The 16629-nt window shown below is 39.6% G+C and overlaps 1 protein-coding gene across 2 annotated transcripts in view; it reads right to left on the bottom strand.

Moving 5' to 3' along the window:
* The window catches only part of LSAMP (limbic system associated membrane protein), a 662038-nt gene that overhangs the window by 295544 nt on the left and 349865 nt on the right, over window positions 1-16629 (bottom strand). For both annotated transcript variants that reach the window (XM_002716676.6, XM_008266893.5), the window contains exon 2: window positions 964-1196. In XM_002716676.6, coding sequence (XP_002716722.1) covers window positions 964-1196 — 233 coding nt within the window. The remainder of the gene's footprint in view (window positions 1-963; window positions 1197-16629) is intronic.

Genomic DNA, 16629 nt, shown 5'->3' on the forward strand with positions numbered 1-16629 from the left:
CATAACACATTAATAGAAGCTACAGTCAAACTTTGCCACACCACTGACTGCATTGGAATCTTGATAGGAGCCCTAGGGCCATGCCTAATTTGCATTAAATTTACATAAAATTGTAAATCAAGAATACATGAACACAAACCTAATATTTGTTCATACTTAGATCTTTCCTGATATATGGATTGAAACTGCTGGTGGTTTAAATTCACTTGTAATAAAACTGTGCAGCTGATCAGCTTTGCTTCCATTTTGCAATTATGGGGAAAGGGACCCAAGAGAGCTATGGTTTGGGGGCATGTGTGTGCCATTTAGAGTTTTCAGGCTGTAAAACCATGATTCAGGTATGCCCTTGGAAACCCTTTTTGCAGAAGTAAACTGTCCCCAGTGACTTTGCAGATCCTTGTCAATGGATTTGCTCAAAAGTAATTTGTTATTAACTGGAGATACAAACCAAACAGAAGCTGGACAGCTGAAAAGATAAAAGGGCCTCTGGGAATTTTTACTTTCCCAAAAGATTTTTGCTATCATAGGAAAACCAGACAATTAGTGGTAATTTTGAGGGTAAGGACATAGAAAATCAAGCTTTCTTAAACTCAGGAAGGCATCCAGTACTTAATAGAGTGGTACAGTGGGCATCATATAATTCTAAGCATTCTGTGTATTCTTCTTTATGTTTTTACCTTATTCCAACTCTGTCTTTCACTGTGTTTTTTCACATTCAAGGACAGGAGAAAACACTCCCACCAGGGCTACTCACTCACAGTGACAAGGGTACTCTCCCTCTATTCTCCTTAGTCCTATCATTTTACATCTCTTTCCAGAAAGACGATAGATACTTAAGTACAGCGATATATTTGAAAGGTATTTTCTTTTTCCAGGAAAAGACTTCACAAACTTTTGGCATGTTGTGATTAGTCTCTGCCTCCTACCTCTCTGTATCCCTCAGCCTTCCCACCCTCTTCTTACCTTGCACGATCAAGTAAACTTGGGAGGTCTTGGGCTCATGCTGTGTCTGAACGGAGCAAGTGTAGGAACCTTCATCATAGACATCCACCTTCTGGATTCGGAGGCTGTATTCCAGCGAATGGCGTTTCTCCAGCTCAACCCGGGGGTCCAGAGACCACTTGTCATGTCCAGCGAAAATGATGCCAGAGCGGTTCAACCAGGCCACCTTTGAGTTCTTGTCTTCTACAACACACCTGGCAGGGCAGAGTAATAGTGTTAGCACCTTAACCACAGTTGTATGCTTTCATTCTCCACATGATTGGATTCAACAAGACCAATCAAGAAAAATATATGCAGCACAAATTATTGTCATGTTACGTATTTGAGTTCTAAGTATTTTCATTATGATATAAATTACTATCTAAAAGATGAATGCCATTCACTATATTAGACTCAATTCAGGAATGAACAATCTGAGTATGAGTAATGCAGACAAATGAAGTTAAGCGAATATTGAGTTTCCACTGGAATATCTTCTTGTTTTGGAAAAGGTCATTTGCACAAAACTCCATCTATTTGAGTGATTTTTGAAAATTAGAAAATTGATGAGGCACTTTCACTCCATCTTATTCTCTCTTAAGTATTGCCTATAGTCTGGTATGATGGTAGATTCAGGAGATAATTCACCGCTACAGGAATTACACTAGATTACAAGTTTGCTGCTGGCCCTTTCATGTTTGGATTGCAGTGTGTGAGCAGATCCAGGGGTAAATGGATGGGTGTCATGTCAAGGAAATCAGAGCAAACATCATCTGGTGTTAAGTCTGAGTTCAGCTGCTGAGGGCAGCAGATTGTCTGGGGGCAAGAGAGCTGGTTCCTAGCATTTCTGCTCACACTGAAGAACAATTGTTACTGGAGATGAAGGAACCAGTTGCATAGCTCATATCCCCAGGAAGGTAGAGGACAAATGTTGATATGAATGACTACTTCCTTTAGAAATTTTGAAGAGTCTATTTCAGAAATGCGAATGAGAAGGGAAAAGAACATGGAGTAGTGGAGAAGAAGTGAATGACGCATGGTAAATGTTTCCTCTCTCAATTTAAGTAAAAAATTTGCAATGGAAAATGCAAGGGGAAAAAAAAACCTCTCATATTCTTTCAGCAAGATTTATGCCTACCTCACAGGGAGATTGCCCCAGACTCTGTTCACAGCTGCAGAGCCAGCTGCTCAACACTCAGGGGCATGAATGGGTGGACAGAGGGAGTCAAGAGAATGTTGGCAGAACAAGTGAAACATTGCATTCCCTTGCACTTTCCTTTTTTTTAAAGGTTTATTTTATTTACTTGAAAGGCTGAATTAGAGAGAGAGAGACGCAGAGAAACAGAGATTGAGAGAGAGAGGTCTTCCATCCACTGGTTTACTCCCCAAATGGTCACAATGACCAGGGCTAAGCCAGGAGCTTCTTCTGGGTCTCCCAAGGTAGGAGGCAGAGGCCCAAGCACTTGGGCCATTTGCTGCTCCTTTCCCAGGCCATTAGCACAGAGCTGGATTGGAAGTGGAGCAGCTGGGACTTGAACCGGGGCTCTTATTGAATGCAACATTACAGGTGGTGCTTTACACATTACACAACAACATTGGCTCCTCCCCTGCATTTTCTATACCATTTCAAATCCAGGCTTTCTCTCAGGTCAAAATCAGGCACAGATTCCACATCCATGCACAAACAAGAAGTTGGAGTCTAACCCATAGTCACTAATACAGGGCTACAGAGCCAATTTCCTTGTCTTTTAGGAAGGAGAACAGCTGTGGATGTTGTAGGCATTTGGTAAATGTCATATGAACTAACACACGCTGGACATCTGGTTACCTATATCCTATGCCCCATCCCAAGCCCTACAATCTCCCCAGTGTCTCATCCAAGGCACTAATGTCTCATTTATGGCACAAAGCTTCCTTATATCATTATGTTCAGGTGAGTTGTGTATTTTATAGAGAGAATTTGACCTAACAATTTAGGTGCCAAGATACATGGATCTTAATTTTCTTCTCAACATGTTCATTTTTTTAAACAAAGCCAGATACAGGAATCAGTCAGTATCTCCACTTTCCAGTGTATGTTGTACCGCCATGGAGTTATTATGGGGCATAATTACATGTAACTGATGATTCAGAGCTCCTGTCTCAGGAGCACAGAGCTAAGCTCATAGGCACTTGATGCTTCAGGCTAGACTTGATTTTACTTTCCCTATCCTGCTCTCTTTTTAAATTTCTATTTATTTGTTTTCATTTGAAAGGCAGAGAGCTAGAGAGATAGGGAGGGAGGAACAGAGGAAGGGATGAAGTGAGGGAGGGAGGTAGATCGATAGATATATCTTTCATTTGCTAGTTAATTCCCCAAAAGCTATCAACAACTGGGGTTAGGCCAAGCAGTAGCCAGGAGGTCAGAACTCCATCTGGGTCTCTCACGTGGGTGACAAGGACTCAAATATTGAGGCATCATCCTATCAGGTGCATCAGCAGGAAATTGGATGGGAAGTAGGGCATTCAACACAAGCACTCTCACAGGGGAAGCAGGCACCAAACTGGAGGCTTAAAAGTGTTGCACCACAGTGCTTGCCCCTCCTAGTCTTTTGTGGCATTCATCTCTCTGTCTTTACATTCATTTATGAATGAATTAATATAACATTAACTGTCCTGTACCAGACTGCTCATGAAACTGCTGAATGCAGATTTCTTGAGTGTCTCTTTTCTACTGAAAGGGAATGACTTGCATCTGAGTAAATGTGCTCTAAATCTTCTAGCACACTTCCTCTTTGGGCTTCTCCCATCTGCACAGCTCAACACAACAATGACCAGATTTGCCACATCCTACAGAAGCACTCTGAGTGCATTGTAGGCCAGAATATGGTCTCTAATCTGTTCATTTGAAAACAAAAAATGATATATTTTACATTAAGACAGCCTGGAAATCAAATAAGGACAAGGATTTTGCCTTTTTCATTTGGAAATATCCAAAACCTAACGTAGAATAAGATAGGCATTTGGTAAATGCTTGTCATGTGAACTAACATGCTGGACAGGTAGATACTTATATTCCATGCCCCATCCTCAAGGAAACTGGGAAGACTTCTGTAGCATATGGTAGAGTGTCTAAGGCAGATCTTTTGGTTCCTTGGTCATTTTAGCAATCGTTATCTACAGAAAAGTTAAGATCACACAGATCATTATTGTCTAAGAGCTTTCAGATCCATCTTACCTAAAGAAGTAATTGACTATTTCAGCAAAACTGGTAGACCTATAAAAACACATTTACCAAAACAAAATATTATATAGAAACTTTGTTATGACAATCTATGTAGTGTTTTCTTTTTATTTTGGCTCCATTCCTATTTAATTTTTTAAATGTATCTCTTACTACAAACAGTGAAAGCTATCTTAGAACTAGCATACTTTTCATTAGTTCAGACGGTCAGCCAAACAGCAAGCACAAGTGGACAAGATAGTGTCTTTAAAAAGAAAATCACTGAGGCCAGCATAATGGCAGAGGACGTAAGCCATCACCTGCAACACTGGCATCCCATACTTGAACAACGGTTAAGTCATGGCTGCTCCACTTTTGATCCACTTCCCTGTTAATGTACCTGGTAAAGCAGCAGAAGATGGCCCAAGTCCTTGGACTCCTGCCACCCATGTGGGGGAACAGAACAGAGTTCCTGGTCCCTGGCTTTGGACTGGCCCAGACCTAGCTGTTGTGAACATTTGAGGAGTGAACCAGTGGATGCAAAATCTCTCTCTCTCTCTCTTTCTCTCCCTTTCTCTGTCACTCTGCTTTTCATATAAATAAATAAATCTTAAAAAAAAATATTTCTCCAGATCTATAAGTCTGCTTTTTCCATGTAGTCAAAAGTTGCAGAGTAAATGTATTGACTTTACATAGCAGAAAAATCATCCCTCTATATGACCAAAGCTTTCCTAATGAAATATAAACAATGGAGTAATTAACTTCAAAGCTGATTTAATTTTTTAATTTCAAAATCTTGATTGAAGACTGAAACTACATTTAACCATGAAAAATACACATAAGAAAAGATGGTAAAAGCCAAAATAACAGACTCAATTTGAATAATTCTATACCATTAAGTAAAAATAACCAGTCATACAGGATATAAAGTAGTCACAGGCCACGTTGGCTTTGCAGAAATTAGACATCCTGGTGTAAATGCAGACCTAGGTTCCTAGTCTTTGCTGACTCAACGATGAACATCATGGGCTTGCATCTAGGAGTAAGCTGATTTAACCACACCTTAGGCATGGCTTCAGGGTCAATGAGGAGTCTCAGTCCATGTCTTTATAATATAAAAGTAATGAATTATCACCTACCTAGAATGCTGCTTTAGTACTGGACAACTTAGTCCAACAGAGTACACCCAACAAATGTATCTTCAAAACCAGCTTTGGCTAACAAAAAAGCATGAAGAGATGCACTTTGAAAAGGTGTTAGTGCTATACATTGTTTGATTTACTAGAATCTAGAATGTTTACTGAGAAGTTCATGATGCTGCAAATAATTCCCAGGTTTAGAAGGAACTGCACCCTAGTGTGGGTGCCATTGCCTTGAAGAAAAGGCCAGAGAACGCCGTCCCCTTTAGGTGGAGTTTCTAGCAGGCAACCGAGGGCACAGTGGTATAACTCTGAGTGCTCTCTCTCTAGGAAATCTCTTTCCACTAATGCACCCTTTCACTCAGCTCCTTCCCTTACCTTGCCAAACTGCACATGGAATTATTTACACTCCATTTTCTCATGAACTTATTAAAAGACAGTGGCCCTCTTGTAATTTACTTATGGAGACCTTACTGCTTCTAGTAGCACAAACATGATCTACACAGTAAATTCTCATGAAATGTAGAATAAACTCAATCCCATTTAATAAATCTATTGCATTAATTATCAAAAATTTATTTATTATCATTTAATAGGTACAGAATAAATGGGTATTTTAACATTCTTTAAGAAACAATTAAAATTATCAGATACAAAGGGAGATGTAAAAAAAATATTGAATGCAGTATTATGATGGAAGTGAAGGAGAGGAAAAAAAAAGTGTTTCTTGTTTCCACAAGGAAGAAAGATCGTATCTGAGAACAAAATAATCTGTATTCCATGTAGAAAGCCATAAAATGGAGTAAAAAGCACTGAATAAATGTTTAGCAGGTTGCCCACTCTAACCATGAACCCTCAAACATCAGGTGATTTATCTACCTTAACTATAAAACTATGACTTTTTAAAAAAATCTGTTTTTATAAATAACAGGAAAGGTAAGTAAACAAATTTTTATCTCCCTTGTTCAGTACACCTGAATCCATAAAACTGTCATAAAAATCAATGCATTCATAAAAACTTCATGCATTGGATCTCAGCAAACTTCATACCAAGTACATTATGCATATACACAAATAGTTTCATTGACAACTCCACTCAGACTGCATAAACTAGGGATTATGCTACCAAAATGATGAACATACTTGAAGGCAGAAAAGAAACGTCAAGTTCAGGTTGTACCAACAGATTACCTAATGCATATTTACTGACAGGATATCCGTGTGAAAGTGATACAGATCTACTAGGCGTTAAGTCTCTTCAATTGATTCAAGACACATCTCTTCATTTTTAATAAGTACTGCAGGCTGCTAAAAATATATCAACTTAGCATTAGAATTTATCCAAAGTTAGCATTATTTAAATTTCCTCTATTTCTCAAGAGGATAATCTGGCATTTATTCATTGATAACAAATAAATACATTTTACTCAACCTCTCACCAGTTATATATTCCTACTTTTTGATTGTAGCATCAGGGTGCAGTGAAACTTGGTGGGTAGTAATTGAATAAAAAATTAAGAAAGAACAGTCAGATGAATGGTTCTCAAGTGGGGGCAATGTGTGTCCCCTGATGACATCTAGCAATTTCTGGAGATACTTTCTGGTTGTCTCAACTGGAGAGGGAGTTTCTGGTATTGACAGAGCCCAGGAATGCTGCTAAATTTCCCTGAGTGTACAGTGTACCCTACAACTTAGGCTTATCCCTTCCAGAATGTCAACAGGACTAAGACTGGAGAACCCTGAGTTAGATCTGGTCTGTTGGCTTAAATATTAAGAAGCATTAGGCATATGCTTCTTGCAAGCACTTAATTACTGCCAGCGAAGTTTCTGAACTGAAGACAAGTTCATGACAAAGACTAAAATGAGGCCTGGTGATGTTTCAGTTGTAGGTTAGTAATTAATGAGTCATGCCATTTTTTATTGCTTGATTTTCATATCTAAATTGTGCAATGATATTATCTTGCATGGGATTGACAGTACATGAGGAAAGTATAACTTGGTTGTCTCCTAATTTAATGTTGGAGAAATCATTTAACCCTTCCATTTTGGGATATTTTCCCCTAACTAAATATGGTTCAATAACACGTAGGATAGGGGAGGGAAACTCAGTTGAGGACATTTTGATTTGTAAGGAAATTATGAGGATTCCTTCATAGAAAATATTTTTAAAAATAACTTTTATTATTTTTTCACATCTGTGAATTTCCTTTTTAAAAAATAAGATATGGAAAAAAGCAACAGTGGATGGGAAGGAAATATTCAAGAATGCAAGAATGCACGAGCCCTTTATTTCAATGCTGTTTGCTTTGTAACTTCAATCCTACAAATAAAACCTTTAGTGAATCAGCAAAACTATCATGGAATCATTTCACTCGAGAAAGAAAGATAATTAGTGTGGGAAGTGGTGCTATATACTCTCAGCATTAAAGTGTGGAATCAGGAAAATCTCTAAGCAGAAGATGGAGTAAAGTATTACGAAAATATCCCAGGCTTGTCTGAGTCAGATGTCCTTAGTCTGCGCCTTTATAACATTTGAAGTGTAACAAATTCCAAGATCTATGCAAACTCATTAAGAAAAATACCAAGTTACTTAAAAACCAAATCTAAGGAATGTGGGATTATCAATCATTTTTATTACCATATTCTAAAAGTAGACTCAGTAACAACTAAGGAGAACTGTGGGGATTTACTGTAGACTCCCAGAGCCCCTGCTGGCCTTGCCAGCCTCAGGAAGTCACAGATCCCTAGCCTCCTTACTCCCAGCTCTACGTAGATCCTCTCCAGACCTGAGTTTTGCTTGCACCCCTTCCTGTTCTCCTGGCCTCACTTTCTTGCTTTTGTGCATGTCCGTTCTCCTCACCTTGATCTCCTTGAACCAAACATTGATCTTTGTTGATGATGGTTTACTTTTGTAGATTCATATCAAATTTCAGTCCAGTTAATACCCTGATGGCATCTGCCTGATCAGTCATCTCCCATCACACATGCTCCACTGTACATATTCCCATGTAAGTGCCTGCATGCACTTGTGTATATGCACACATGGAAGCAGCAATTGACATTCATGTGAGAGGGAGAACACAGAGATAGTAAACTCAAAGAAACCAGTGTCGTGTGAATCTATTATCAGTCACAGCAATTCAGTAATCTGTATACTGTTGATGGAGTACATGTTAGGGTACATAACAGGACACAGTTTTTAGGTCCTGAGGATACAGATTTTATTTCAGGCCTTCAGTCTGTTCACTCCATTCACTATTTGAACACAGGTAATCCATTCAGCTTTCCTGTATCTTAGTTTTTCCTTAAGTAAAATAGAACTAATACTTCCTGCTCCAGCCCTTTAGAATTACTTTCAGAGGAGTTCCATAAATCAGTGAGGTGGTGCACATGGAAACACTTCATAAGAAATAAAACAAGGCATATGTTTATGCTTTTTCACAGTGGACTACGGTAGATGAGAAGGAAACAGTCATATATAAAGGACACTATTTTGGTCTGGCTTATTTCACTAAGTATAATGGTTTCCAGTTGCACCCATTTTTTTCTTGCAAAAGACAGGATTTCATTTTTTTTTTTTTTTGGATGAGTAGCATTCCATAGTGTCTATATACCACATTTTCTTTATCCAGTCATCAGTTGATGGGCGTCTGGGTTGATTCCATATCTTAGCTATTGTGAACTGAGCTGCAATAAAGTCGGGGATAGAGATCACTCTTTCACGTGCTGATTTCATTTTGTTTAGGTAAATTCCCAGGAGTAGGATGTCTGAGTCACATGGTAGATCTATACCACATGTTTTTCCTGATCTGTGGTAACTAACAGAGCATAAAAAATGTAATGCTTATGAGCAAAATTGACCTTTTGAGAATTGATTATTGTTTCCAGTCCTTGTATCTACTGTTGAGGAACAGTGTTTCTCCTTCTGACTATTTGTTGAGTTCTTTGCTTACTGGAGGGCTAATCCTACGATTATAAAATAAACTGAAAGTATGTCATTGTAAAAATTGAAAGAAAGAATAATAAAGGAAGGAGGATGGAGGGTGAAAGTAGAGGTGGGAATTATTACTATGCTCCAAAATCAATCAATCAATCGATCTATCTATATGAAATACATGAAATTTGTTCACCTAATATAAATTTTTTAAAAGGATTATAAAAAAAGGACACTTCTAAAAAATTTAGCTTTCTCTTACCCATGTTCAGCAAGCTTTTTTTTAATATATATGTATTTTTGGGTGTGAAAACATTTGCTAAACATAGTAGCTTGCCCTTATTCACAGAGGTCACATTCCAGGACACCCACTGGATACCTGAAACCACAGAGTATCAAGCCCTGTACGTCTGTCTACTGTTTCTATACATACATAGTTATAAAAAAGTTTGTAAATTAGGCATAGTAAGAGACTAATGACAATAACTAACAACTGTAACAATATAGTGCAATAAAAGTTATACAAATGTTGTCTCTCCCTCTCTCTCTGAAAGTCTTATTGCATTGTATTGATCACTATTGACTGCAGGTAACTGGAACTGAGGCACATGAGACAACAAATAAGGAAGGGCCTATTGTATGTCTTATTACCCAGATTCTGATCAAACACGCATTTCTCTAAATCCCCAATTTATCAATTACTTGCATATACTAGGCTCAAAACACCCTCTCTGTAATTGGTAACCAATTATTAGAATGATTTGTCACCTAAAAGGGCAAAACAGTTCAAAAACGCAAATGGTAAACCTGGGACAGCCTGCATCAACCCTGGAACAATAAAAAGATGCCCTTAGGCCTGTTTTTGTCTCTTATGATCACTGGTGAGCTCCTTGTCCAGGCATGTATACAATGCCATATGTTTATCTATATGATACAGGCATGGCTGTTTCAAGTTCTTGTTCTTGAAGAAGCACAATTGCCCCTCCATGTAGATGCTAGAAGGGAGAAGCATGTGAAGGGAAGGAGAGGGCCACCAAAGTAAGCACTCAGTATGTCTCCACAATCTCGCAAGTCTAGGACGCGCTGGGCTTCTGTTCTTGTCACTTCAATTGCGTCCTCTCTGAAAACATACATAAGAAAAAATAGGAAAAAGGAAAAGAGAACTTCTAAAAGAGATTAAAATAGAGGTTGAAACCAGGAGAGTGCTGATTTCTATCTCAGTCAAAGTTGGAGTTACGATCAATCCGAAAAACAGTTATAAGTTGCTGGAAACAGATCTTTTAGAATCTAAGAGTCTCCATTACTTTTGAAAATCAATCATTATCTTCTTACACTATAACCCAACATTCTCCATATTCTTGTAAATAATGAAGTGGAAAGTTTTGCAATTGCTAGTTTGGTGGCTTTTGCAAGTCACTTTCAAAGAAAGCAAGAGTATCTGGGTGGTGGTGATTTCAAGATGAGAGAACAGTTTTCTGCTTTGAATTCAGCTGTGCCACATGCTCTCTCTGTGATCTGGAGACATTCGTTTAACCTTTCTGTGCCTGCATTTGTTCATACTGAAATGGAGATGGGTAAATCTACTTCAGTGAGTAATGTTTAAATGTGTTAGTTTTAAGCAGATATGGCAGGGCCTGGTCTTAAGGGGTCTAGTGTTATCAAAGAGCTTCAGTGTTTTCTTCTACAACACAGGAATGCAATCACCTCCTCAGATGGCCATGACCATTAAATGGGTTATTATATTTATAGTACCCAGTGAGCTTTGGAAAGACCTAACACATTTTTGTTCCCATACTGTTCCATAATTTGAATCTTGGATATTTAGCTTCATTTTGGGGCTAAATCCAACAATCTCTAGAAGCTGGGGTTTATTCCAATCTTTTTTTTTTTTTTAAGTTTTATTTATTGGGGGCTGGTGCTGTGGCATAGTGGGTAAAGCTGCCACCTACAGGGCCAGCATTCCATATGGGCGCCTGCTCCACTTCTGATCTAGCCCCTGCTAATGTGCCTGGGAAAATAGTGGAAGATGGCCCAAGTCCTTTAACCCCTGCACTTGTGTGGGAGACCTGGAAGAAGCTCCATGCTCCTGGCATCAGATTGGCTCAGCTCTGGCCATTGCAGCCATTTGAGAGGTGAACCAGCTGATGAAGACCTCTCTCTGTCTGCCTCTGCCTCTCCCCACTTAAACATTACTCACTGAAGTAGATTTACCCATGTCCATTTCAATATGAATAAACGCAGGCATAGAGAGGATAAACAAATGTCTTCAAATCACAGAGAGAGCATGGAGCACAGCTGAATTCAAAGCAGAAAACTGTTCTCTCATCTTGAACTCACAATCACCCCAGATACTCTTCCTTTCTTTGCAAAGTGACTTGCCAATGCCACCAAACTACTGAACACATAACTTTACCACTTCATTATTTACAGGAATATGGAGAATGTCAGGTTATAGTGTAAGAAGATAATGACTGATTTTCAACCTTGAAAGGCAGAGTTACAGAGAGGCAGAGGCAGAGAGTGAGTGAGAGAGCTCTTCCATTGACTGGTGTACTCCCTAAATGGCTGTAACCGCCAGAGCCGGGCCAATCCATAGCCAAGAGCCAGGAGCTTCTTCCAGGTCTCCCACGTGGGTGCAGGGGCCTAAGGACTCGGGCTATTTTCCACTGCTTTCCCAGGCCATAAGCAGAGAAAGAGAGTTAGATTGGAAGAGGAGCAGCTGGGACTTTAACTGGCACCCATATGGGATGCTGGTGCTGCAGGCAGAGACTTAGCCTACTAAGCCATGGTGCTGGCCCTGGGTTGATTCCAGCCTTTGTTTATTCATAGGCATCTCCAGGGAAAATCTCTTGTAGAGTTTTGGGTTCTCTTGTGTCCTCTACTCTCTTGGTCATATCTAGGTCCCACCAGATTGAAAGCAGGATTGTGCAGCAGGGTTATACGGTGCAGCAGTGGAACTGGGGCTCTATTGCCATCCTCTGCAAACTTCCAAAGGATTCTAGAATGCCTATGCATAGGTAGCCCCGGTCTCAATCATCTTCATGTTCAATCAGATCTAGTTAGTTCCATTAAAGGCAGAGTCTACACGTGGCTTTTTCTCCAGGGTAGCCTGGATACAGGAGACCAGCTATATTGTGCCTTGTGACTGGTTGAGAACTGCTGGCCATTTTGGGTGCCCCTGGACAGCAATGCAGCAGACTCTATGCTTTGTGCACAGCCAGGTTACAAGAACTAGGCTTATTCCTTCCCCTTCTCAGGGAGTGAGGCAATTAGACCCTCATGGAAGTAGCAAAGACCCGCAACCCTTTCCTCTCCTTTCATGTACAGATTCTCTTCTTTCCGCCCCACACAGTGGAGAGGCTGAGCAGCAATTTGAAATCCTTAAATTGCTTTTGTTTTGATTCTGCCTGAGTCTGTGTTCTCTGTGAAAAATCCCTCTCACTTACAAAAAGAGAAAACTGCACCTCTGAACACGTAAAATTAGTCCTGGGATTCTGCCTCCGATCTGTAGTTAAAAACTTCACTTCGTATGCAATTACAAGCAATTCCATAGCTTTTTGAAGAAAATTTTGTTACCTTCTGAGTCATTACCAAGCCAATATCAAAAGCACACTAAGTTCTAGGAGGAAAAATGTGGCCTGTACCATGCTGAGTTTATCTTTTTCCAGCACTAAGAAGGGAGAAAAGTGCTTACAGTAAATTACAATGCACTTAGGATGAGAAGTCTGATGTGTGCAGCCTGGCTATAAAGTCAGGAGACTGTTTTCCATAAGTCTCACTTGAAAACCCAGCCCCTTACTTTATAGTCTTATCATAAACCGTACAGCATTATGTAAATGTTACCACTGGAGCAGAGCCATGTTATAATATGACTCATCATTACATTACTTGTATTTACGTATCATTCAAGTCAAATTATACCTTCTAAGATGTGACAGTTAATAGACATAACATGCATGCTGTAACAAGTTTAACACATAGTAAGTAGGAAGTATGTAACTACACAAATAAATAAGATATGAGATGGTCGGTCAGGGCTACCATTTGACAAAAACTGTGCTTATGAACAATATTCACCCTGCTGTGCCACAGACCACCAGCACGTGTGCTTCCTCCTATCTAACTCTAACATCGTACCAGCTAAACATCCTCCTCCTTCACCCCTCCCGCCTACTCTGCCCAGTCTCTGGGAACCGCTGTGCTATAAATCAAAACGCCACACTGTGCCTCATAAATGTGCACCGATATTATCTGTCAATAAAACATAACTTAATTAATAAAAGAGAAGGGTTCCACTGTCTAATCTGTCTTCATGGTTAGAGGTAGAAGTAAAAGAAATAAAGGCAGGTAAAGAGCAACAGGAGTATTTATTTTTTAAATGTGTTTTGTGGGCACAGGTTTGAAATAGGGAACATGAGCAGCTGCAAGCAGAGAGAGATATTATCAAACAGATCCATCACAGGTGAAGGGAATGCAGGGAGCCCTCCCCCAGCTGACAAGAAGCCAATAGATCACCGATGAGTGCATATCAATCACAAGGACACTGCTCATGTGGAGAATTATAATCAAGGATTTTGTGACTTCCATTTTCACTTGTCCATCACCCACTTTCCACCCAGCCTTACCTCCTATATTTCCTAACTCCAAATATTATTTTCTCCTTGACACTGTCTGCCAAGAGACAGTGGTATAAGGAGGGTTTCACCCTTGTGTGACAACCTACTTTTGTGGCTTCTCCTCTTTCTCTTCCCAACTCTTTCTTCCCTCATCTAACACTTTCGCTGAAGGCCTGTCTCTCTTGAACAAGCCTGGAGCCAGATGATCAAAAAAGCTTTAGAAGTTACCGAAAGTATGGGCATGAAAGCCACAGCTGATGAGTTGAAATGAAAGCCCTTCGTGGAGAGCTCTTGAAATGAACTCAGCCTACTCCAACTGGAGAATGATATCTGGGACTACAATCCCCATACTACATAAAGCGCTGACCCTGGTAGGGTGATGGAGGTGAGGGAAGGTAACTGTTCTCTGCATTTGGGAGAGAGCAGAAGTCAAAGGCTTGTACTATGACATCCACTGTGTGAGTTAACTGAAATTTCACAGCCAATTTGAGTAGAGTTGCAGATACTTCAAGGTGAGGGTCACACTATCAGTTCTAAGAAGAATTCTATGATTCAAAAGCATCATCTCTTTAGCCTGAGGGCATTTGTATTTCACCTGCCATCCTCTTTGCCCTTGGGCCACTCTAACTTTGAGGTTGTGTTACAGAAGAGGCATCCTCCTTCACAGTGACTCACAGAATATGGCTGTCAAGTCAGGGAGGGAAAGGGAAAAGCTCATTCTAAGTGGAGATCAATAGGCATGTTTTTGAAATTATTCCTTTATTTCTTCTGTTTCATTATTACCACTGTTTATAAGTCAAAACTTCTTGACCCGGCACCAGGAAGTCTGTTGAAATCTCAGTACATGTTCAGGAACCTGGTCTTTCAGCGGCAGGGATTATGTTGACTAAATAATAATGTCCACTCTCCCTCAAGGCCAAATCACCTTTGTCTGGCTCCATCAAGTACACTCTTAGAAGAATGTTCACTATCCACTAATTCTCAACTCCTAAGCACTTATCTAAGTATTTGTTTCATTTAGTCTCTTCAAAGTTTTCACCATTCACCACCATTTCTTTATTGTCTCTCCTTACTTTTCTGCCATTTTTTAAATTCAGTAATTGCTCCCTCTTTCTCCACTCAACTTTTCCAGGTCCTTGTCTTCCAGGATTGTACTTTTCTTTTCTCCTAACCTCCCAGAGTCTTCCTTACACACGTCGCCAGTTTTTATTGTTGTTTTGGCTTTACACATTACATCTGTTTGGAATCTATGTGGCATACTCAGTTGTTCCATATAGATAATTAACAGCATCTCACGTTCACATGTCCTGAGTTGAAACTCATCATCTTCCACTTTGCTCTTATTCTAAATTCCATTTTCAACTAAAGGAACCATAATTCATCAATGAGCTTAAATTAGTAGCCATAGACTTAGTCTTGTTGTTTTTTCTTCTCAGTCATGTTACTTATGTAATCAAATATTATTTTTTCATATTTGTGTTCCTTTGATTGACCTCTAGTTCCCATTATCATTATTCTACTGTCCATCAGTGCCTTGCTCATCTGCTTTCAGCATCACTGCAGAGCCTTCCAACTTGTGCTCCAGGCTGGTATTGTTCTCCCACCCATAGTTACTTCATCCCTTTCACAGTGAATAGAACATACATGATGTTGACTGTGTAACCCTCCTATTAAGATGCCTATGGTCTTTCTATTAAAATCCAATAACGTAGTAAAAACTAAATCAGCTTAATGTACCTCTCCAGCCTGGTCTTCAGTTATTAAACACTCTGACTCTGCTTTGAATTTTATTCTTAATTCAGGTATCAACCTCACTCTTCTCACATCTGGTTTCTGCTATTTTTTTTTAAAGATTTATTTATTTATTTATTTACTGAAAGTCAGTTACAGAAAGAGGGAGAGACAGAGAGCTTCCATCTGCTGGTTCACTCCCCAACTGCCCATAATAGCCACAGCTGAGGCAGGCTGAAGCCAGACGCCGGAAGACCAAGCACTTGGGCCATCTTCTCTTGCTTTTCCCAGGTCATTAGCAGGCAGCTGGATTGAAATGGAGCAGCTGGGAATCAAACTGGTGCCCATATGGAATGCCAGCACTGCAGGAAGCAGCTTTACCTGCTGCGCCACAGTTGGGCTTTTGCTTTTACTAAAATGTCTTTTGAAAACCTTCACTTTTGGCATGATTCTGTTTACTACACAAAATCCATTTCAGATGTGCCCTTCCTTGTGAAGCATTCTTGTTTCCCTCATTGTTTCCTAGCTAGAATTCTAACTCTGTGTTTCTCTGCCTTTTATCACTAATTTAATATTGGGTCAAGACCATGTCTTCTCAACCTTTTGCACCTCTGTTGCCTGACCAACTACCTCAATAATTGCTCAATGGATGAAGAACTACAAGGGTACTTCAAAAGCATGTGAATATGGAATTAAAAGATACTTCTAGTGCAAAAGTGCTTGAAATACATGCACAGTTTTGTGTTTTATAATACATATCTCCATGAACTCAGCCCTGATATTTTGATGGTAGCAAAGACAAGATTTACTGATGACTGGAAACAGGCTGAGGTCACGGTATAGTGTACCAAGACCTTTTGCCTCTCTCACATTTGTAAGAGTGTCTCCTTCCTAATATAATCTTGAAGGAAGAAGAAGCTCACTATTCCAAGTGGTTTTGAAAATGGAGAAACTGTGACAAGACATCTCTTTCTTATCTTAATCAGGAATCTTATTTCTTTTTATTGGCTGCTACCATTTCCTCTA

This window comes from Oryctolagus cuniculus, chromosome 4 (genome assembly GCF_051225735.1).
Source record: "Oryctolagus cuniculus isolate XC-2025 breed Fujian yellow rabbit chromosome 4, ASM5122573v1, whole genome shotgun sequence".
NCBI classification, from domain to species: Eukaryota; Metazoa; Chordata; class Mammalia; order Lagomorpha; family Leporidae; genus Oryctolagus; species Oryctolagus cuniculus.